This window comes from Grus americana, chromosome 3 (assembly GCF_028858705.1).
Source record: "Grus americana isolate bGruAme1 chromosome 3, bGruAme1.mat, whole genome shotgun sequence".
Classification (NCBI taxonomy): Eukaryota; Metazoa; Chordata; class Aves; order Gruiformes; family Gruidae; genus Grus; species Grus americana.
Window position 1 is genome coordinate 59,606,515 of NC_072854.1, and position 23,901 is coordinate 59,630,415.

Consider the following 23,901-nt stretch of genomic DNA (forward strand, 5'->3'; position numbering starts at 1 on the left):
GATCAAGTTATATATTGCAAAAAGTATTGTTTGAAATATTATTCCATCATATGAACTACATAGTTCCATGGCAAATTTTATGGGTTTTTTATGCTAATAGGTACTTTACAAGCTGTTGCATAACCTCCACAAATTTACACTATGTGAGTAGTTGTAGAGGCATACAAGGACTTCTGGTCTATGACTTGATGATCTTTGCACTTTATCAATACAAGAAATCTCTTTTTATATTAACTCTTCACCTGAAACAAATCTTGACTTTTATTTATTCATTCAGAGATGAGAAATCAGTCAGCTACTCATGCATAAAACTTTAAAAATGAATACACATACCAAAACAAGCACTTTCCACTTTCTCTTGGAATTTTATTCCTGTTCACATTTGCAGCTTTCACTCTTAGCCTTCTCCTTATTTCTCTCAGGCACTGTAATCCCAGTGAAGACTAAGTTGTCTCTGCTTGGCACAAAGCACAGTAAAAGTACGGAGCTGCAATGATTGAAGACAAATAATAGAAGAGAGCATATTGTTTCAGTACAGCCACTAAATTCTGGTATGGGTTGCAGCCTATTCTCCCTTCTGTGCCTCATCTAGTTGAGCCACTGAGGGAGAAAAGATTGCTTACTCTCTTCTTCCCAGTGTGTATATCTGCCGTAGGTTCAAGCACACAAACAGTAAGCCCTTACACTCATGCAATGAATTCCATTAAATTAAACTTTCACAAGCCTTATGAGATACAGTTCATGTGTACTCTGAAAAATAGATATCTATCGCTGCACATGAAGCTCCAGGAATGGTATATTAATTCCCGAAATACTAGACATTCCTAAATTTTGGCACTCAAACACTGGTTTTTTGCTAGGTTTTGGGTGAAAACTGAGAATTAAATAATTAAAAAAAATTTATGATTTCTTTTTCACACCCAAAGCCTACTAGATGTTAACGGCATTATTGAAGGTTTAGTTTATCACAAAATCATTCTCGTCCTGCATCAGGATACTACTTCTTATAATTTGGTTTCTTAGAAAGATCTTTCTCTACACGTATATTGAGGAAGACTGGCTTTGTTGCAGTGAGGACTACTTGCCTTCCAGCCCCACTGCACTTGTAGGTCATGTCATGAATATAAAAGCTCTTGGGACATAATAAGAAAACGTTCATTGCCACTGCTACAAATACTCAAACGGGTCTGATATCCCAGCACGTTGGTGACTCTAAGGTGTATGTTTTGAAGGAGCGTTGGAGGCTACTTGAAGTTTACATAAATTTGTTTGCCTGTCAGTTTATCAATCAGGCACATGCATGCCTAAAATGAAAGCTGCAAAAGGACTTTCCATACCCTTTATACCATCTGCAACAGCTTCCCATCAGCTATTTTGCCTCTCTTTATTTTCTGCCAGAGCAGGTTGGTGATTTTTTCCAACTTCTGTTTTCCTCAAAACAAGTTGCATCAAAAATTACCTCTTCAGGTCCCACTATGATTTCTTTTAGGCAGTGCTTGCTATCCGTATCTATAAACCACAGACTTCTTTCCTAGTTCATAACCATTTTCTGATCTGTACATAGCCCTGATGTCATCAGATTAATGTTTGCTACTTGTCCTGCAAGGCAGTGAAAACTATTTGATGTCTCCATGTTTGCTGGCATTATAGTACTCATGAGAAAGCGACTTTAAGGTCCCATTTATTGTAGCCACATTGGTTTATCAGTGAACAAGAACGCTTTCTGGGAATTATCTGCCCCAGTAAAGCGCTTTCTCTACAAACTTTACTTAGTCTAAGTTATATTTACCCTGTGGCTTGTCTGTCCTTAATGAACTGTGGCTTGCATGGAAATACACCACCTCCCTCTACTACACCCTGGAATCAGGGCCTCCAATATGCAGTTCATAGATTTTGTCTCCTCTAAGTGGCATTTATTCGAGATGCTTTTCTAAGCGCTTTCAGTCTCAGCCTGAATATTTGTTTGCCTTCTCAGCTGCTTGTACTGTCTCTGGCCTTGTTTATAAAACTAGTGCTCAGTAAGCTAGGGTATGCATTTACAGTTCCTTGCCACTAACGCTTTTTGTAAACACTCCTACAGCACAACTAAATTGCCTTGGTTTGAAGCAACTTAATCCTCTCTCGATGCCATGTGAAGTATCTAATATTTGGTCTGAGTGACCACAAAAGAGGCCATGCAGAAAACCAAATTAACTGTAAATTCACAGCCTAGCACACTTCTTTATGTAGACAAGCCATCTATTTCAGTTAATTCTTTGCAGCTAGGTCATAGTGATGATATACCTGCATCCCTGAGAAAAAGTTTCATTTACTTTTCCTGCTTTCACTTTCACTGTCATGACTCTAGAGCTGGTGTCTAGTCAGTGAGAGAATCTTATTATAGCAACGTCCAAATGTGACACATAGCAAGGATTAAAGTGTTATCCAACTTGTACATGCATAAGCAGGCTCCCTGGAAACAGAATTCAGACTGATATTTTCATTTTCAAACCCACATTTTCCTCCATCTGAGCAGTCAACGGAGCATCTTCCTTTCTAAGTAAGATCCAATTATAATGAGAGCTTGGATTGACAGGAAACATTATTATAACTGAATGAGCTGTCAAATACATGATTAATAAGGTTTTTCATTTAGGTTCAACAATAGCAGCATCAGACCACTGGCATATTATTATTCAATAACTCATAACATTCATAAGAAGGTTTACTTTCGTTTTGGAGGATAGAGGGAGATCTCTCACATTCAGATGTTCATATGGGGCAGAAGTGGTTTCAATATTTCATGAGAGGATTTTATCTCTATGTTTTCTGAAGATGCAAACTAACGAAAAGCCTTATGCAAAATCTAAGCCTGCTGTTTAAGGACTTAGTTTCTTAGTTTCCTCCTAGCTTCCATATTTTTCCATCCACATTCTTATTGCTTGAACCATGAGAACAGAGAGGGAATAGCAGTAGAGTAGGAGGTTGGTAGCCTGGGTGTCTATGTCATCAGATGTTGACAGTACAGAGCATAAGTAGGAGGCAAACCAAGACCTCCCTGGTCCGCTTCTGTTCAGCGAGGTGCAATGCAGCAGAAATACAACACATATTTCATGTTAACCACCGTGTATGTACGCATGTTAAAATCATTGTGTGTGGTTCAAGCAGAGCAGATTTTTTTTTACAGTACAATACTTTTCATTTTTATCTGAGAGGCAATGAGGGCAAGATAGTTTTGAATTAGGATAGTCACAAGGGGAAAAGATGATGTTTAGGAAGAAAAATCTTCCTCCTCGAAAAAGACTTTTTATAACAAAAATGCAATTCCCTCCATCCTACATAAATTTTGCTTTCCTGTCCCGTTTCACAGTTTGATAGAAGATAACTGGATATCCCATTTTTCTGTTTCACTAGGTCTCAATTTCACTTTCCTAGCCTACCTCCTTAATCCGCTCTTCCATCCAAATGGTGGTGCTGCTCCATCACCGCAAGTAGTATAAATGATTTGGCTGTAAAAGCTGTGTGCTAGGGTTGACTTCGAAAAATGGCCTTTCAGTCCAGCATTCATTTATACATCATTAGTTACATCCCACTACTTTTTATCCAAATATGTTCTATCAATAAAAAAATATGCATAACCTATACTGTAGCGGTTTCTTTTCTCATTTTTTTCCCTTGCTGACACGTTGCATGCTTGCACAAACTAAGCTCTAACATGCAACTTTTAGCTTAATGTTATCATCTGACAAAGTTCCACAAACTGGGGAAATTTATGGAGGCATTCTGTGTTTCCATCCATAACCCTTCATGTCTTGAAACTAACTGCTACCTTCTGTAAGCTGCCAGGTGAAGACAACGCTTAAGACATTGGATATACCACAGCAGATGTAGAAGGCAACACAAAGACCAATGTCTAATATAAGAGTAAACTATGAAGTGGTTAACAAAAGATCAAGCTGACAAAGGTGTTAGTGAGCCTTAAGGTTAACACCTTACAATGTTAAATGGGACAAGTTCACACCTCTCTTCTCTATTATATCTTCCTCTTTCAAATATCTGCACTTCAGAATCCAGCTGTCCTAGACAAGTCACCTGCTTTTTTGCACCTCTTCTGTAAATTAACATTCAGCTGAAAACTTTTAAGCAAGGTTAAAATGGACTAGTGTCCAGGAATTTAATTTATGTTATTCTTTTATGTTGTTACTGTTGTTTCTATTGTGGTAGCCAATGCACAAAATGCTGGATACATGCAAAAATTATGCTTGTCTCTATAAATATCCAAGATGGGAAAATGAAGCATTGTGTCCCATTTCATAGACAGAAGAGACAGCTAGATGAACAAGTTGCCACCAGGTAAATGAGCGTGGATTTACAGCTCATTAACTACTCCATGGCAACTGTCTGTGTGGTTATTGTTCCAGAGTAAATGTGAGGTAGCTCTGACCCTTACTGAAAGTGAGGCAATGTATCTTGCATTTACCTGAGATTTAAGCATCCATATAAAGTAACTAATGAGCTGTAAATCCACTCTCTCTCTTCACACACTGCAGCTTCTTCATGTATCTGGAGGCAATGATATTTATGTGACTTGTATGGTGTCACTGAAGCAGCACGTGACAGAAGTGGGAACGTACACCAGACAGACTGAGCTCCTGCAAACCCCACTCCTCGAGTGGCCAGAATTTTCTCATAGAGCTGCTGTTCAATTGCTTGGCACATCTCCCTTCAAATGAAAGAAATTCTCAAGCAAACTCAGCCACTGTTTTCCTCATTGATACAGCAGAGCATGCATATACCACTTATGCAAAACAGATGGATCGGTAAAAGTAGCTTCCAGATACAGTTTCTTCATTTCACACATAAAATATTATTTACTTTTTCAAAGACTCTTAAATTTAAAGTTTTAACAAAATTGATGCTTTAGGAATAGCTTTATCCTGTTTTATTAATCAGATTTCAACTCTAGCTAATCTAAAGTACAGTTTACTGCAGAGTCTAAGCAGTCTTTAGCCACCATGTTGTCCATCAGGGTGGTGCATGGCATGCCACAAGCCAGCAAAGAGGCTTCTTTCTTTTCCTTTTTTCCTCCAGTGACTCCTATGAAGTTATACTCTACTAAGACTCCATCACACTAATTTAGGTGGACCATTAATACAAGCCACTGCCTACAGCCTTTGCAAGCATGGGATCATTGCTCTGATTTTTCAGTGGCACCATGGGAACAGAAGAGGTGCCTCCTCAACCTCCTCATTACATTCTATAAAAAAAAGAAAAAAGATAAAGAAGCCCATGGGAGGAAAATCTGGACCACAACATCACAATATATTGCCATTTAAAATATTTACCAGTAAAATTATTTCATGTCCTGAGGTAGAACAAGAACATAATGCTGTTAAATACCTTGACAAAGTTCAATTATACACCTCTATCCATAAAGAAGGGAAATTAATTTTCTCAGTTCAGACACTAAATACATTATTTTTCAGCCTTTAAAAGCTCCCTCCTATAATAATTGATAAACCTCACTATTCATTTTATTATCACCATGCTTTTTTATGTCATGTCTATGGACTAACGCATTCAAAAAAGAGAGTGGGAAAGCCCAGGACTCAGACTGTCTTTATGAATTTTAATGGATTTGATGAGTCTCTCCACAGCACTCCCTGTTTCCTGATAATCACTCAACTCCTCTCTGCAAGGACTCTCTGGAAAATGTGAGTCATGCCTGCAGGTCCTTTGGGATTTGACCCTGCTGTCACACTGACAGCAACTTCCTCATTTCATTTCATGGTGTAATATATTTCAAAGGATAATCCCAACCTTCTGGGATGCTTGCAGTTCTGGGATGCCCAGCTCTGACAGTACTGCAAAAGCCTGAATTTCATGAGGGAAGGCATAATGTAAATGGGAAATGCCAGTGCTTTCTTTTACGTTGACCACACACACCACTTTACTGACTCTGATGAGCATCCTTCTTTTCTCTTCTTTTTCTTTTTTAGCAGAGGTTACGTCAACACAAGTTGATTAAACAGTGCTTGTAAACATCCCTAGGCTCAGTTTCAACCTGCACCAGCTAGCGCAGTTCCTGGGCGTGATATGAGGGTTAGAGCACCCCAAGGCCCACTCCCAGTTCACAAGCAGCCCCACAGATTTGAAGACCGAAAGAGTTACCAGCAGAGACATCAGCCACCTCATGCCAGTTGGCCTTCAGAGCCCAGAAAAGTCCCTGAAGGCATCTAAGCGGAGATGGAGCCAGAGAGCCTGGCCGCTGCCTGGAGTCCCAGCAGCTGGCCCTCGGGAGCCTGGGGAGCTGCCCGGCAGGTCGCTGCCAGAGCCGCAGGCAAGCGTCGCAGGGCGACACGGACCGTGTTTCCTGCTGGAAATTCATTGCAGTGTAGAGTATCTCTGGACAGTTTAAACTGTAAAACTGTTCCGTGACTTCTGAACAGACCAAAATACAGGCTGTAAAAGGTGGCACTTCAATAGCCAGCTATCCATGGAGTTGATTTTCCAGCCTTCTTGCCGTGAGGAGAAGGGAAAACAATAGAGCGCAGCCTGGAGAACAGCCTCATGGGAAGTCAGGCTGGCTGCTTGGAACCCCAGGTGAAAAAAAAAAAAACATTTCAGATCCCCCCCGCAAGTTATATTTTTTAGAGAGTTATTCTGCTGCAGTGCTTCCTAGAATTTTGGATTTTTTTTTTTACTTTTTTGTCCTGCTTCATAATTATACTTAATTATGAGATTTTGTTATGTTTTGTGCTTTGTTAGGTTATGTACTTTCTGCAAGTGAGAAAAAATGTGCCGGCCAATTCTCCTCTTGCTGACATTAATGGCTGTTGGCTCAAACACTCCGTGCAGGATTTTCCATCTTCTTATCAAGGGCTCCATATTTTCATGTGGTTCAATTTTTTTATTTCTTCTGGGCATCCTTTTTATTTTGGTATTTCTTTTCTCTTTGTTCTCCAAGTAATTCATTTTTAGCTCTAAATTAAGCAATTTGCTTTTAACGAGTTGGCATTTTCATCAGTCATCATACCCAAATGTTCCTCTGTACCTTCCTTAATTTCATGTACTATATCAGCATTTCCTGTAGCAGTAATGGCTTTCTGCAATGAGACTTACACCTCAGATTGCCCTGCTACTTTTTCAGGCAATTATCTACTGCCTGTCCTTCTGGCAGGCACATTGCTATCTTCCCCACTGTACTTCAGTTTTCAGGGTAACATCAATCCACAGCAAGTGCCTACTACAGACTTGACACTTGTCTGTGGAAATGTTAAACTTTTAGTATTGTTTCAAAGAGCAAGAGGTCTTAATGCCAGCTGTCCGTACTCAGAATATCCAGTACTGGAAAACTCTAGTCATTTCTTGGCTGGGGCTTTAGGGTTTCCTGCTCCTCTAACTCCTTCCTGTTGGTTCAGAGTCCATAGGGTACCTGGCAGTCCTGGTCCCCCATCATCCAGATCACAGTGTTTCTCCTGCCAACATTGCTTGGTTTCCTTTGCAGAGAAACCCAGGGCATGAGGTAGGGTGGCACACATGCAGGCTTCAGCCCAGCATGGCATCAGGATGCATATAGGGTTCCCAGGAAATGGTCATGGTCCCTGGGTATGGACATAGCTATAAGGATCTCTGCAACACAGCACAAGAACAAAATCCTTCAGCTGGGACTGTCTAACCTACAAGAGAGATTTAAATGGTTTCTGTGCTGGTTTTGGCTGGGCTAGAGTTAATTTTCTTCACAGTAGCTAGCATGGGGCTACATTTTGGATTTGTGCTGAAAACAGTGTTGATGATAACCCAGGGATGTTTTTGTTACTGCTGAGCAGTGCTTACACAGAGCCAAGGCCTTTGCTGCTCCTCACACCACCCCACCAGTGAGTAGGCTGGGGGTGCACAAGGAGTTGGGAGGGGACACAGCTGGGACAGCTGACCCAACTGACCAAAGGGATGTCCCATACCATATGACGTCATGCCCAGCATATAAACCTGGGGGAAGAAGGAAGGAGAGGTGTTCAGAGTGATGGTGTTTGTTTGTCTTCCCAAGTAACGGTTACATGTGCTGGAGCCCTGCTTTCCTGGAGATGGCTGAACACCTGCCTGCCCATGGGAAGTGGGGAATTAATTCCTTGTCTTGCTTTGCTTGCGTGTGCAGCTTTTGCTTTACCTATTGAACTGTCTTTATCTCAACCCACGAGTGTTCTCACTTTTACCCTTCCGATTCTCTCCCCCGTCCCACAGGGCGTGAAGGAGTGAGCGGCTGCGTGGGGCTGAGCTGCTGGCTGGGGTTAAACCACAGCAGGTTGACACCAGTCAGCACCTACAGTCTGCTCCAGTTTTGCTCCTAAAAACCTAGCTGAAGACCGATGCTCTGCTGAGGTTTTGAACAGGTGCTGCTGGGGAAAGAGACAAAACCCCATCTGTAACTTGCGATATCCCTGCAGCTCCTACCCGATAATGTGGCCTGTGGCCTTGGCTTCAGTTCACTGCATGGGAGAAGAGTAATTGCACACATTTTCTTGGGGTTGGGAAGAAACAAGGAAGAGGAAAAGACAAGCTTATCTGAAAGCAGTAGAGAGGACTAGACAACCAAGGTCATGTAAGTTGCAGAGGCTGAAGGACACATGGCAGATGCAGTGCTGGGGGACCCGAGACGTGTGAGTCTGGGTGAAATCAGGCACATGTGGCACAGGATGGGTGCTAGGAAGTAAAGGACCCTGCGGCACAGTGTGGACGTAGTGCTTGGAGGAGAGAGAAGCTGCAGCGCAAAGGAGTGGAGGGGATTTGGGGCCTGACTTCACCAGGTAGGGATGGGATTTTGAGAGACTTCAAGAATTTGGCTGCAATGACAACATGGGGTGTTCATTAATCTCTAAGAGCTGTGCTTACAGGCATCCCATACTATTTTTTAGGGGCTTGCAAATCTGTTGGAAAGTGACAGGGAGAAACAGCACATGGGATGTGGGGAAGAAGGGGGAGAGAGAGGGTGGAAGGTGAGACTCCAGGGAGAGGGAAGCCTCCTCTTCAGTGGAGACAGAAAAAAAGAGAGGAAGAGGAAGCACAGTGCAGCCTCAGCAGCCACAATGCTGCACATCTCAGAGAGAAACCCTGTTTCTTACGTTTGCATATGCACATTTTTGCGTCTGCTAATGAACCACACTTTCCTCCCTCATTCCCAGTGCCAAAAGATTATTAATTCCTGAAATCTGTTCTTACCTATTCCTTCCTGGCTGTCCTGCATGCATTTTCTAATATGTATTTATTTAGGAAGGTTAGTTTCTTGCTACACAGCAGAAATATTTGTGTTAAATCTACTCTGTAAAGGCCCTAAAAACATGAAAAATGCTCTGGAAGCAGAAAAGAAATAGTTAGCAGGAAGGAAAGGGGACGTTGCAGGAAAACTCATTTGCTGAAAAATGCAGCTTATGTCTTATCAATTTAATTCCAGATAAGTCTTCATTTTGCTGTGAAGACAGATGTGATAAATATGTTAATGGCAGATTTCGATAGTTCAGTTTGTAGAACTGCAAAGCCAGATGGAAGTGATAATTTTTCTTTCATTTTAATTTTGAAATAAAAAGCAAGAAAGCAAGAAAGTTCCTGATATCGTAGCTCTGTAATGACTTTTTGAAGGATAATGGACCTTAGCACAGAATGACGATTAACTGTCATGCCCTGATACTTACTATTTTATTGAATTCCAGTTTCCCTGGCTGGAATTCTCTCAGCTTTCTTGCCAGAGCCAAGCAGATTACTGTCTGTGACTGACTTTTTCAGTTTCACATTCATAAAGGTATTTAGCAGCAATCCTAACTTGAAGCTTTTGAGTATTTTACTGATTCTACTGTTGCTCAGGCTAGATACATGCCCAAGCAAACCACTGAAAATAGCACTGGATGGAGCTAATCTCTCTTACTGTTTATCAGGAGCCAAATACTGCCTTTTTTAATTCCTTAAGCAGTGCACTTAGTGCCCTCAGGGTATTAGGAGTGTGGGGGACTAGACTGTGGTCTTCCACGCCTTGATATACGGTTCCCTGGTATTAAGGAATTAACGTGCACTTAGCAGTATTTGGCACGGGCTCTTCTTTGATTGTTTCGATTTAAAACCAAGGCATTGAGGGACATATATTAACACCTTCTTAAATCTGTAGGATATTTACTGCTTGAACTGATAGGCAAAAAGGCTAGAAAAGTTTTGTTGCATGAATCCCCTTGAAGGGGAGGAAACTGTAGATAGCAGGTAAAAAGCCTAAGGAAACTTCAGGAAACAATTTTCAAGCCTCTTTTGTTCAGGGTCCTACCTGAAATCATACTCTTGAGCTACTAAGTGAAAACTTGGTTTGTTATATTCACTATGGTGTTTCTAACTGTGGAAAGAACAGGCACATCTGGCTTGTTCTTTTTAAATGAATTTTAATTTCAAGAAGGTGAGGTCCTGACTGGTTCCTCCCATGGAAACTTCTCTCTAGGAATAACTTGGCAAGAGAGTGAGGCACTGCATTCTCAAATCACTAGCATTAACTTCTAGGGTTTTATTAGGTCGTTCTCATTTTCTAGCTAAGCTCACAAATCAGAAACTGAATGGCTTAATCTATTTAGTTCAACATGGCAGTAAGAGCCCCCCTGAGAACTTTATTCCAATAATTCCAGTGAGGAAAATGTGGATTTCTTGTGAATGACTGCCTGTATCCCAAGTTTTACCATTAGACAAAGGGTACAATTGTTGGTTTTGCCATCACTGTCCTCAGTTGAGGGTACTTATGGGTAGAGGTGATATTGGTTATTAGATAGATATCTGCTACTTGATATTGCTATTATAGATAGATATCTGAGATCTGAAATATCAGGTTAATATCATTGTTCAATACATGCTATTTTGTTTCTATTGTTTAGTTTGCATACATTTCCTTGGGGTTTGTCTTTGTTTATTCAATCAGCAAATAATATAAAATTGCAAACATATGTGGTCTGGATGTTTCTTACCCAAACAAAATGATTAGATGAGAGGGAAAGGGAAAGTCTGTACTGTACTGTACTGTACTGTGGAGGGGAGAGGAGAGATCCCCAGGCTCTGGAAGTGAAAGCTGTGTCAGCAGGAGCCAAGCCAACCTAATTAGCCCTATGAAGAGACTGGGCAGAGCGGTTGGTTAATGCAGCTATATTATGTTTGAGAATTCATATCTGTTGCCTCTGGACTTTGCTGAACTGTGCAAACACCCACGTCTCTGCAGCGTTGCACCTTGCACGCAAGCAGAGGCAGTTCTTGAACTTGTCTGAGGTTCCAGTCCATACTGGCTGCTAATCTCCTACAATTCAGTGCCTGACATGACCAAAAAAAAGTACAGTGAAGCATACACTGTATAGTCCTGCTCCTGGCCCTAGTGTTCCCTTACCAAGGTCAGGGAACAGCAGGCAGAGACAGCTGGAGCCTCTCTGCCCTCACAGCCTTGCTGTGAGCTAAGAGGCAATCAAAGCACAAGCTGTAGCTAGAGGTGACCCACCCTTGCAGAGCATCCTCAGGTATTGGCATAAACCAGCCAGATCTTAGTCCTCTGTGGACTCATGCAGCAGCAGCATTTAATCCTGGAGCACCAAGTCAAGCAGAGCTTCCCAACTGGTGGGCAAGGAAGCCATCCACCACCCTCCAGCAAGCAGCCAGACCTCCCTAAACACCAGGCAGGGAGCTCCCTGCAGGAGGAGCATGGCAATTCATGCAGCACTAAAGCTTATTCCAGGTTGCCCTGCCACCTTGTCAGGCTTAAATCCGGCTCACTAGGATGTTCGTCTGTTATTTATGCAAATAAATCTATGCATAGTCACAAAATATGCAAAGAGGGGCATTTATCAGTTTGGCACAATCTCCAACTTTCTGAACCCACAGACATCCCTGATATACATAAAGAAGAAAATGCAGTCTCCCTTATGGTGCCGCTGGCAGAGAGGGCGAGGCAAAGCCTATCCGCTACAATCCATGTCCTCTCAGAGGATTCACGGTGCTTGGGATAGAAGAGATAATGCATTCTGTGCGACTTTAAACCTATTATGTTACAGCTCAGGATGTTTAATCTTATGAATAAGGGATCTCTACTTGTTTCACCTTTCCAGGGAAGGAGATTTATGAATCCGCATAACTCTAAGCATTCTGACTGTGGTTTATTATTTATTTATAACAAGTATGTGACAAAAAAAGTCCTCTGGAACAGTCTGCTTAAATGCGTCTCTTTGCCTGGACAGCCGCAGTCTAAGGTCACTCTCACTCATAAATGTGCAAAGGAACCTCAGCTCATCCCTCCCCTGCGTTTACTGCTCTCTCCTCACTTCAGAAAAATATTATCTTTGGCACAACTCTAGTCTAGAATCAGCATCTACCTGTTGCTCTCCACATGCAGCCATCAGTAACTGCAGGAGGTCTGAGTCCTCATGACAAGGGTACGGGTCTACGAGAAACACAGCTTTAGGGAATTCCTGCCCAGTTCTGGAACCCAAGCCAGTACCAGGCTGACAGCTTGCCTGTCAGCTCCAGGATCCAGTTTCTCGTGTATCCTCCCTAGCCAACAGGATGGCTTATTTAAGCTGCTACAAACTGTAGCAACTGCACAAACTAGCAGAAAAGAAGTTTCTGTAGTACAAGTAAAGACAGAAGAAAGTGACACAGCTTTTTGCTGTGTTACCCTTATCTGAGGGACCTGCCTTACCCATTCGCTTCTCCTGTGGTCTGTTGTAACCATCTCCCAGGGCCTATGTGGGGCTGTGGACCTGCATGTGGTCTTGGAATTGTCACCGAGGGGAGGAACACCTCCAGCAGGCAAGGAGAGGTACTCTCAAAGGCTCCTCTTCCAGAGTGGCTACAATTGGACCTTAATTTGATAGCAACACAAAAAATAACTTTCCCTGAACCCCCCAAAATATAATTCCATGAGTTACATTGCATTTAAAGTGCAGCACAATCACAATGCAAAGGCCTGAAAGAATTTCCAATGTTTTTCCTTCTGCAGTGTAAGTTACATACCTCCTGGACAGTCTTGTTAAAGTCCATCAAGGTGCCTTTCAATATATGCGAGAAAATTGAGGTGGGTTGACCCCAGCCAGCAGCTAAGCACCCAACCAGCAGCTCTCTCACTCCCCCTTTCATCAGGAGAGAGAATAGTAAGAGCAAAAGCAAGAAAACTCATGGGTTGAGATAAAGACAGTTTAATAAGTGAAGGAAAGAGAAAAAAAAAAAAAAAGTGATGCAAAGGCAGTCACTCACCACCTCCCACAAGCAGACTGATGTCCAGGCAGTCTCTGAGCTATGACTACCTTCCCAGACCAACCCCCCCTCAGTTTTATTGCTGAGCATGACTTTATAAGTCATGGAATATCCCTTTGGTCAGCTGGGGTCAGGTGTCCTCTCTGTGTCCTCTCCTAACCTACTTGCTGGGGGGGGTGGGCAGCCTGGGAAAAAGAGAAGGCCTTGACGCTGCGGATGCACTGCTGTGCAATAGCCAAAACACTGTTGTGTTATCAGTGCTGTTTTAGTCACAAATCCAAAACACAGTATCTTACAGACTTCTGTTAAGAAAATTTACTCCATCTCACCAGATTCAACACAAAAACTAATGAACAAATGCATTGCCTTAGGTTAACCACAAAGAAAATTGTCCTAGAAGCAGCACTTCTTGCTTAACATCGTGCTATTCTACAGCAACTGCCCTTTTTATTCCAAATCTATTTGCCACTTGGGTAAGTGCAAAAACATGCAGTCAAAAATATCTATACAACCTGACTTTCTGTGACTTTAATTCTGCTATTTCCAGCTGAGCAAAATTATCTTTACATCATGAGAACATATGCTTCCCCTTAATAAAGATTTAAATACAGCCACTTCAAGTCTTTCCCTTCACTTTTGCACTGGTGCAGTAAAGGATTATCCATGCAAAATCATACAGCCAAGCTTTCTGCTGTGAGTCAGCGTGGTTCCATTGTTTTTCATGGATCAATTAACACACACTGGAGATTTTAGCCATTGTTGTCTATAATGGCTAATTTGCTTATTACAGGGAACTGAGAGCCATCTGTGTACATGCCATAGGGATACACCAGTGAAATAGGGATTGTAAACCGACAGAACATGACCGGTGATTGCAAGAGATTCAAAGACAAGGTGGGATGCCTTACCTTTGGAGCCTGTAGTACAGCAGACACATCTTGCTTAGGTACTGCAAAAACAGGTTTTGGTGCAAGTGTTGTTGGCTTTTTGGGAGGCCTGGGTGGTGGATGAAGGGTTTGGTTTTCGTATCTTCGCACCATATAGTATTGCTCTTCGCTGATCTCTTCCACTGTTGTCTTAGTCACAGGAGGTACAACTGTCTGGACTTCTTTGCTGACCAAATGGACTGACATGTTTAAGCGATATACTGGAATCTCCCAGCTCTCCACTGGACTGCTGGTGCTACTGATCAGCAAATAAGAGTCTGTGATTTCTTCTTCAAACTGCAGACCAGGCACGGCAGCCAAGACATCTTCCTCAACAGAAAGGTCCCTCACGGACACTTTGACATTAAAAGGCAAAGGAAATTCTTTGCAAATCTCAGAAAGCTGATACTGTTTCTTGTCATGTATCACTTCCACAAAGTCGCCTTCCATGTACATAGGGAGGAGCACTTTCTTGTACGTATCACTTAGTATTTGTTCACAGGCAAAAACGTCTATGACTTTCTTTCTTTCCTCATACAGAACTTCACTAGTCTGACGTTGCTGAACTAGAAACTGGTCTCCAACTGAAACAGAAAAAAGCTCTTTATGAGGGGAATCAAAGGCTTTAGTTGCTACAACATGAAGCTGTTCCTTTTCACTTCTTGCTATCTCTAAGTCATAGGCAGTTGGAAACTCCCGAGGTCTTCTCTTGAACTTTCCTTTGTAGCTCATAGGGATTAAAAAATGTCTTTTGGGGGAATCACTTCTGATCTCAGAGGCTAGGATTCTTGTTGCCTGGTACTTTTTGTAGATGATGATCTCTTTCCCCATATACAAGAAGTTATAAGCTTTTTGGCTTCCTGAAGGCCCTTCCATTATCTCAGCAACCATAGGAAATTCCTTGCTTGTTCTGTCAAATACATCTTCCAAAGACAGTGGCTGAAGGAAAGAGCTAATATCATAACAGTCTGTTATATCCTTGACCTCAACATCTAGATCTGAGAGGATATGAACTATGTCCTTTCGAACTGAAAAGAAAAAGAAATACATTGATTTTTGTTTTCAAACTGACATTGGAATAAAATATACGTTTCCTGTTGGCCAGATATAAAAGTACCTTCCCTGAGGTGTGCACCTCCATATGGTAACATGCACACTTAATAGTGCCAAAGTCTAACTATTTAAATTTGAGAAATACAGCTGTAAGATATGCAGGAGACATCACAAAGGAAGAGAGAAACAAGAGGAGATGAGAATGTGTGCAAGTGAACAAAAGTTTAAGACAAAGGCCAGGGAAAAAAAATATAGTTCACTGTCTTTCTCATAGCACGTCTATGGTTAATCAGTTGTTTATCTTATCAAACACTTTTTCTTGAGTACAAGATGTATTTCTATTCTTTTCTTTCATAGTAACTTATGGTTTCTCCAAAGAAATGGGTGGGGGAACATTTTTAATGAATAAATAGCATTTGAACCTATTAACACATTTTGTTGCTGTGACCAGGCTGGGAGAAGTAAGATATTTTGATATTTATAAGAATAATGAAAACATCTATGATTATTAGAAAATAATATCACTTTTTTAAAAAGGCAAAACCTTTGTGTAACAAAGTCTAAGTTTATTGTTAATGAATGAAGAAATTTCTGCTATAATGGTCCTCTGTGGAACTCTTGCATGGTTTCCTGCGGCATCTGGTTTTATTCACTATCAGAACCAAGCCATTGATTTTAACAGGCTGACAGGGAACAACAACCCTTTTATCACAACTGAACTTGCAAAATTTTGGATGCAAAACTTCCAAGCACAAAGCTGACTATGCAATTAAGGCTTGTTTAAGAATTTGGCTCCAGATCAGTGAAGCCACAGATCACTGACCAGGGCAGTAAAATTTAACAAGCAAATAATATTTAATGACTCTCTTCAATAAGACTTATTCTGCACAGACCTGCACACAAGGATAGTATATCCTGGATTCACATTTCCTTGTAGCAGGACATACCAATATTTCATACCTAAAAGTCAGTATCAGATTTATTTTATATGATAGAGTTTTATGACAGTGGTTCAGGATCTGTTTATTCCAACTCTCCTTTTGTCACATTGATGCCTTCAGGTGACAAACATCCTAAGCACCACAAGGGAAAGTCAAAGAAGGAGGAATGACTAGTGAACGGAAAGTTTTTTATGGGCATTTGGAGGAGTTCCACACACATCGTTTGTTCATTATTAAGAATGAGACGTATTGAGGATTCCTGCCCACAGCCTGTGAAAATGTAAGCTGCTATCCCTCTTAACAGGAATCTTTTTTCTTGAATTGTGGATAGTATTTCTCATACTTTATCTTGTGTCTGTTTATAGTTCTTCTAAAAATGGGGAAAATCCATCTTTCATGGTCCACAAGAAAGTAGTTAATCATGTACCATGAAGCCTACTTTTCGAGTCTGTATTAAATAGTTGTTTAGGACATATTTAATGCTTCTTAAATGTTGACAGGCTATGAAACATAAATGGGCATGAAATAAAATCAGTAAATACAACTGTCACTGAAATATCTGATTGGAAAACAAGTGAATGCAAAACATTTCTGAATCTTCTAAAAGCTTTTTAGAAACATTAAATTCTTATTGATTCTGCACATATCTCTAAGTGGGTATAGGAATACACCTACGTGAATCCAGCTTCAGGAGATGGGCTAGATTCCTGAATCTAGCTAGAGTTGTGGAAAACGAAGTATTTTATCTTGTGAAGATATACTTTCCAAACTCACACATTAAATCACATAGCAAGGACAGTTGAATATCTCATGATAAGCATTTAACAACTACAGTATATTGTGCTAACAGTCTCTGCCCACTTTTATTTCTTTCTCTTTTATCCACTTACTTACATCATTCATCAGATAAATCAGATAAATGAAAAGACTTCCTGCTTAATATCCTCATTAATGACATATTTCTGTTAGGATTTCATTTCTAGGGACCTCACTGGTCTGCTTCTAGTCAAGGCAACACACAGCAAAACCTTCCCAAAAGCTAAGCTTCTATCCTGCAAACTTTAACAGGATGGGTGCATCAACAGGTAGAATTGCAGCAAGTTTCCGTCTACTGCCTGAGCTGTCCTCAAGCAAGGTCGAACATTTTAGCTTAAGCTGTTTTTTTGCTTAGGTAGGTATCTGAGTTCAGAGAGGGTACGCTATGCACGCACGCCATGGGTCATTACTGCAGCTCAGCTATTCAAGTCACCATAACTCAGGAGCATTTCACTGTGTGCTTATACCCTTGTACACCTTCTAATTTTATTCCTGTGACTAATTTCACTAACAGGTTTAAAGTAAGGCATAGATATAGACATTGGTAAGAACAGAACCCAGCGGTTTCAGTGTTTTGGTGGAACAACTAGAACAGTGTTAATGTGACATGGACAGAATATTATTTTTTAATAAAAACTCATAACACAAATTACAGCTTTTCAAGACATTGGTTTTCTAATATTTCCCTGTTTCCTCAAACCTAGAGGTTTCAGAAATTGTTCATGAGTCTTTTCTGTTTATATTCTATTGATATTTGTTTCTGCAATAGAGTAAATTAATATGGTTTTGCTTTCTGCACCATCCTCATCCTGAAAAATAAATGGTAGTTGACTGTGTTACAACATGTATGCCTATATTCCTTTTCTGCCTCCTAGCCAACCGTAAATGATCAAGTGGCTTCTCCATGGCCAAAGTTGGAGACACAAAGAAAGAATCTCAGAATTGAACAGAATTCCTAAGCTCCACTTTTTCACTATGCAATGTATTTTATTTGCAACAATGATTTAATTGTAGTGATCAATAAAATGGCAACAGAAAGAAATGCAAGGTAACTACCTGAATTAACAGCTGACAAAGGAATAAAAAAGGCAATATTATTTTTATCTTTCTTGATCTTGAAACTAGCATCAGTGGCAAATACGCATCAGGAATTATTGACCAAACTGAATCCTTCCTCACTATTTTAAGCAAATTTTGTGTATTTAAGGGTACTTCGCTAGACTGAGTTTAACAGAACATTGACTTTGTTTCCTACTTACATTGCATTACTGCCTGCACTTCATAGACAGGAGTGAGAATCAAGCAGCCATCAAAATTCTCAGGAAGTGGATTAGAGGAGTCCCACATATGTAAAGTATTGGAAAGTTTGACAATCCGGTTTCTGCACTTAGGGATTTTCCATTCTGCAATCTCTTTTAGGGTGTATATCTGGTCATCTTCACACTCATAGAATTTCCCTTCTTGTGAAAGGGGTAGAGTAAAGGAATGAGACTGGTTATTTCTGACCACGTCACAGTTTACAGCCATCGTTCCATTGACCTCTTCCACCGAGTTGAAGGTGATCTGCTCACCGTTTTTGATAGTGAGGTTTGACAATTTTATATCCTCTGGGCTGTAGAAACATGGATGGCCAAATCTTGTTGGCCCAATAGAGACTTTTCTTGTAATTTCTTCAATGCTGCCATATGGAGTTTTATCTGCCACAACCTTATAAAGACCTAAGAATAGAAAACTCATATTATAAAAAGGGAAATACACAAAGCAAGCCATGCCAAATTTTAGATTGTGAATGCAATAAAAATGGGCAGCAAAGCACATCAAACAATTCATAGGTGATAGTTTGGTTGCCAGAAATGTGACTCCACAAAGATAATATCAGCCACGTGATACAATATATAGGTGACTGGAATTAGCCCTTTCTACTCTGCATCTAATTTCTGATGTCCAACAATTTTACGTCCATGGTAAAAAATTTTCTTTGCCATAGAAAAAAGAAAAATTATCTTAAATTCTTATCTGTCTTCTCAGGAAACCAACCTTTAAGAAATAAATGCAGACATGGTATGAGGAAGAGCAACACAAATGTGATCAGTGAAGTGCAAGATAAGTTTCTGCCTAAACATCAGCACTACATATTCTTCCACACAGACTGGGGATTCCTAGGTCAAGTATGTTTAAAGATACATCACAAATCAAAAAGTAGCACCTATAGATAAGAATGAGCAAAGGAAATTGATTTTAGCATATCTGATAGCCCAGACTACCAGATGGAGTAAGGCAAAGTTTGGCTGTTGTAGTTTGGGTGATGTAGCACTCTGGCCATCACAAGGCAATTAAAGTGCTAAAGTTCTGCAAGGCAGAAGCTGCATCTCAGCTTCCCTATCCCCTAAGGACATTATTATTTCATGTTAATCATGCCTCTTGGAGCTGTCTCATTAGGAGTTCACATCGCAAGAAAACTGTGTACATTTCTATATTTGCGTGAGTGTTTTCACAGAGGAAGATGAAGTGGACGGTTTAGAGGACTGAACAGTAGGGTTTAGCTGAACTGTGTGATTCAGCTGTCTTCTTCCCCAAGCGCGGCAGCGTGAATGCTGCCTCATGGAATTACACTGCAGCTTCCTGGGACAGGCACTGACTAAGGCTGGCTTCTGATTGAATATAACTGAACATAGAGGTTATTCCTAGGCCAAGTTTGCTAGCCACAAATTAACCGGTAGCTACAGCTACAGTGACAAAGAAACCAAGCTCCCTGGGAGATACAGTGCCTTTTCTCCTTCCTTCCCCCAAAGCCAGCTAGCAGAAATCCTATGGCCCTGCTGATCTACACTTTTGCCTCCTCTGGACCGCACAAAGGGCACCATATCTTTGTGGTAAAGGAATGCTCCCACCTTGGCAGTTATGGAGGAGGCACGGGATGGGGACTTAAGGAGTGTTGCTTGGCACCACTAGAGACTCTTTCATGGCACCTCCACATGTCATGAGTGGTTTCTGCCATATCTACAAGGGTTTAAGTGTTCCATCCAACTGCCCCCAGTCATTTAGTGTGGGAACTGGGTCCACAGTGGCCAGGACTGCCTTGTTGTGGGCACCAGAGTGTGAGAAAAGGGCAGTATGCCCTGACAGATACCTGGGTCTCAGCAAGGTGGGACGCTGCCAGAACACAGTTCCTGCCGGGTGTTGGGAAGACCCTCATTCCCTTCTCCAGACCTCCCCTGACTGTGGGATTGTTTAACAAATTAGACCAGGGGATTGCTTCAGTTAAAAATAACCTCCAAATTGCTTATTTTCTCCCACACCTTTTCCCTTACTTACTTTCACCAGTGACCGCAATCAACACAACTGAGGGATCTGCCTGGAAGCAGGGGCTCCATAGGATTGTACTCTTGAAAAAAGGATATATCAAACCATTCCCTCCACCACAACAGCTTTTGTTTGTTTGTTTGTTTTTGTTTTGGCCACAGAATTGCTGTGATTCTGGCTTGACTGTAACAAAACCTGCTACTTTCACTTCATAGCTTTAGCACCCTTCTTGTTAAAAGAGATGTTATTAAGATTCTGTCTGTTGAGTAGCTTTTAACTGAATTTATCACCAGATTGGGCATGTTTGGTTCTAGGTGTCCCGTGAGGCCACACTAGTAATTGTGGGGACTAACAGCTCTGAAGACTTGTCAGCAGCCTAAACAGTATTAGCCTATTTGATCCACTGCAGAAATCGTCACTAGTTGTGCCTGTGTAACTGCCTTCACAGTTGTCTGTATAACAGCTAGCTTTTCCTGTGGGAAATTAGTACCCTTGTGCAAATGCATCCTCTACATATATGTCCGCACTGCAGGATAGCCTCCAGGCTTTTTTTTCCGGCTGCAAGGAAGCCACATCCATTAATGTAGCTGCACAAGTACAAAGTACAACTTCAACACACTTTTCTTTCTCATTGATATTGGTAATGTTTCTCACAGTCGTTTTTAACAAAATTATTAACAAGCAAGTTAGCTACCCCAGTCCTAATCACTAATGGAGCTGTCAATGCAGATCAAGACAAACTGGTTCATCAGCATTTAGAAAATATCGCAGTGACAAGGCACCAATGACAAACTGAAATTGTGGAAAAGACAGCATCCCCCAAACAGTGTTCCAGTGTCATGCTTTGCAAGCACAAGATGGGCATCATCTCCCGGCAGTGCTGGGAGAAAACAAATAGGAATATTCTTCATTAAAAAATGCATTCAAAGTGCATATGATGTATCCCAAAGGCAATAACTGTGTTTACCCATCTATGATACAGGAGCAAGCATATTGCCCCTAGAAAACCTCCAGAATTGCATTAAAAAGCCTCCATAAACTATGTTAGAAAAAACATTCCCAGCTGAAAATACTTGGCGATGTACAGGTATGAGAAACAATCTTCTCCTCTATGAGTATGACAGTAGACTCAGGCTCTATTAATTTTGCTGCGACTACGGAGCTACTTGGAAGCCAGCTATTTCAGCAACAAACTGATGAGCATCCTGGGTTGGAAAGCAGGTTTCATATGGAAGCATAATTACCAGATCTCATAAAAAAATAGACAACTGATTATCCCCTCAGGCCCAGGCAGACTGACTTTGTCAGGGTTGGGAGCAGAAAAATCTTCCGTTCTGCTGGTTTTCTTAATTTTGGTAGCAGAATGCTTGCATAGGCAACTAAAGAGCCATGTGGCCATGTGGCCTTGCATACTTAGCTTCTGTAATGATGAGACCTATGAAGCAGAGGCACCTAATAGCCACCCATTTATGCATATGATTATGTAAAGTTCCATACGTTTCTTTCTATGTAGAATATATAAAAAGTTATTTTGGTATGATGGGTGAAAGTCACTGTGGTTCCTATCTAACTGCCATAATTTGCCATGGTATCTTCTGATAAATGTTGTCCTTCATACAATATATATTAAAAAAACCCCAACCAACCAACCAAACAAACAAAAAAAACCCCACTACAAAACCAAAAAAACCCCACATTATCTGGAACCATCCAGAACCTTATTAAAATAATTATGAATCAAATTACAAACTCAAATGTTTTCCAAACCTAAGATAGCAAGGAAATCTCCAGAGTAGGAAACATATGGTAAGTTTGAGATGTTAAAGTCTGGACATTTTGAGGTCAAAAAAAATATTTTTGTATTTTTTCATAAATCATAAAATGACTGAATCAAATTCACTTAGACTTTCCTAAGAGAGCTTGGTGGACTACTGGGGGAAAGACAGATGGAAATAGCAAACCTGGAAAAAAGTCCAGCTGGTTTACAGAGAGCTGGCGTTATTGCTCCTATAGATCTACTTTTTAAATGTAATCTGTTCTACAACCAAGTGCACTAATGCCCAATAGTTTTGGAGAAAATTACAGATAGAGACAAGAATAACTACACATACATAATAACTACAAGAATGTATAACCATTGTCACACTGCATGAATCCTCTGCACCTAGTGGCATTTCATGTAGGTGAAGTGCCTGCCTAGCCATAATAAGATAATTAGTAAGCTCCTAACCTAATGAGCCCATCATTTTCAAGAAAAGTTTTAGGCATTGATGTAAACTTTGGTAGAGAGAGTTTGAGAATCTGAAAAAATTTTTTTCACTGGTATGGGAGAGAAAACCGCCCAAGGATCACCCATTTAGTCCTGTGGGAAAGCATGTTTTGATAGAAGGGTATTTTTACCACCTTTTTACAGAACAGTATATGCAGCTCTCTTTTACTGGTTATAGAGTGATAAAGTGTACCGTCCTGTAGCATTATAGACTTCCCATTTTCAGTCTTGATTAGAGTCCTGAAGTAAAGGAGTATCCTTTTTATTCTCTCTTTTTCTTCTTTCCCCCACAGAAAAATGAAAAAAAAAAAAACCAACCAGTAGTTAGGCTCACCTAGTAGAACAGCAAGTAGCCTTCAAGGATAAAAAAAATAGCAGAAAGACCTTCTGTCCCAGACTAGCAGCTTCTGTTCCCCAGGGTAATGCAGAAGACTGGGAAGAGCTCAGTTTCCAACCTCTCTGGAGTTGGCTTGATTGCTATTCCTCTTTTCCCTCACCTCCACCACCCGCTCTGCTACCTCCTCTGCTCCATCTGCTCCAGCATCCTCCTCTCCCCACCCTGCCCCAAAGGCCTCTCTCCTGTCTCTCCATCATCTCCTATCGAGATGAGCCTTTTAGTGCCTTACCCCTGTTCTGCCATGCATGTACTGCGCGGCCACAGCCAAGTCTCCTGTCTGGTGGCTCTCAGAGGCTGAGAGCTCAAAGGGACAGTTGTGCTCAGCTACATGTCTGTCAGACCACGTAGGAATGAGCAGCAGCAACTGCCAGGGATGTCCTGAGAACAAGGACACCCCAGCAAAATTTTTGCAGAAAAGAGAATATAATAGAACAAAATGAAATAATTTGTGCTGTCACACAGTTCAGGTGTTGTGCAAATTACCTGTCTCTGCTAACTTGTTAGTCGTGAAAACTGTAGTTTAAAATGCTGTTGGATGTAGCCATTGAAGTGTCTAGAGTAACAGCAGACTTCTTTTTTTACCCAGTGTATGAGCATAGAAAGAATAGCCTGGCCCTCTGAGGCATGAAAAAGAACAAATTAGAATGAGGATAAAAATGAAATAACACAGATAGTGAACTTGCGGTTGCAGCGGTTTCTCTAATGCAAAGGGCAGATTAGGCCTTTATCGAGGATCTGATTTGCCAGAGCAGAAAAAAGGAATTCTGTAGACTGCAAATACGTTCAGAAAGACAAAGAGTAAGGCTCGTTTAAAGCCAATGAGCCCAGTTCTTGACTCATAGAGATGCTATCTCCAGAATAACCTAAATAGAAGCGTTGCTTATTTATGCCAGCGTGCACACAGTGAAAGGATACATGAGACCATCACATGCAAATGATAACTTCTGACAGAGGAAATGGAAAATA

General features: G+C 41.0%; 1 protein-coding gene across 2 annotated transcripts in view; it reads right to left on the reverse strand.

Moving 5' to 3' along the window:
* THEMIS (thymocyte selection associated) overlaps nt 1–23,901 on the reverse strand; it is an 83,742-nt gene that overhangs the window by 41,445 nt on the left and 18,396 nt on the right. For both annotated transcript variants that reach the window (XM_054821062.1, XM_054821063.1), the window contains exons 3-4: nt 18,226–18,684; nt 14,139–15,184 (exon numbers count right to left, since the gene is read on the reverse strand). In XM_054821062.1, coding sequence (XP_054677037.1) covers nt 14,139–15,184; nt 18,226–18,684 — 1,505 coding nt within the window. The remainder of the gene's footprint in view (nt 1–14,138; nt 15,185–18,225; nt 18,685–23,901) is intronic.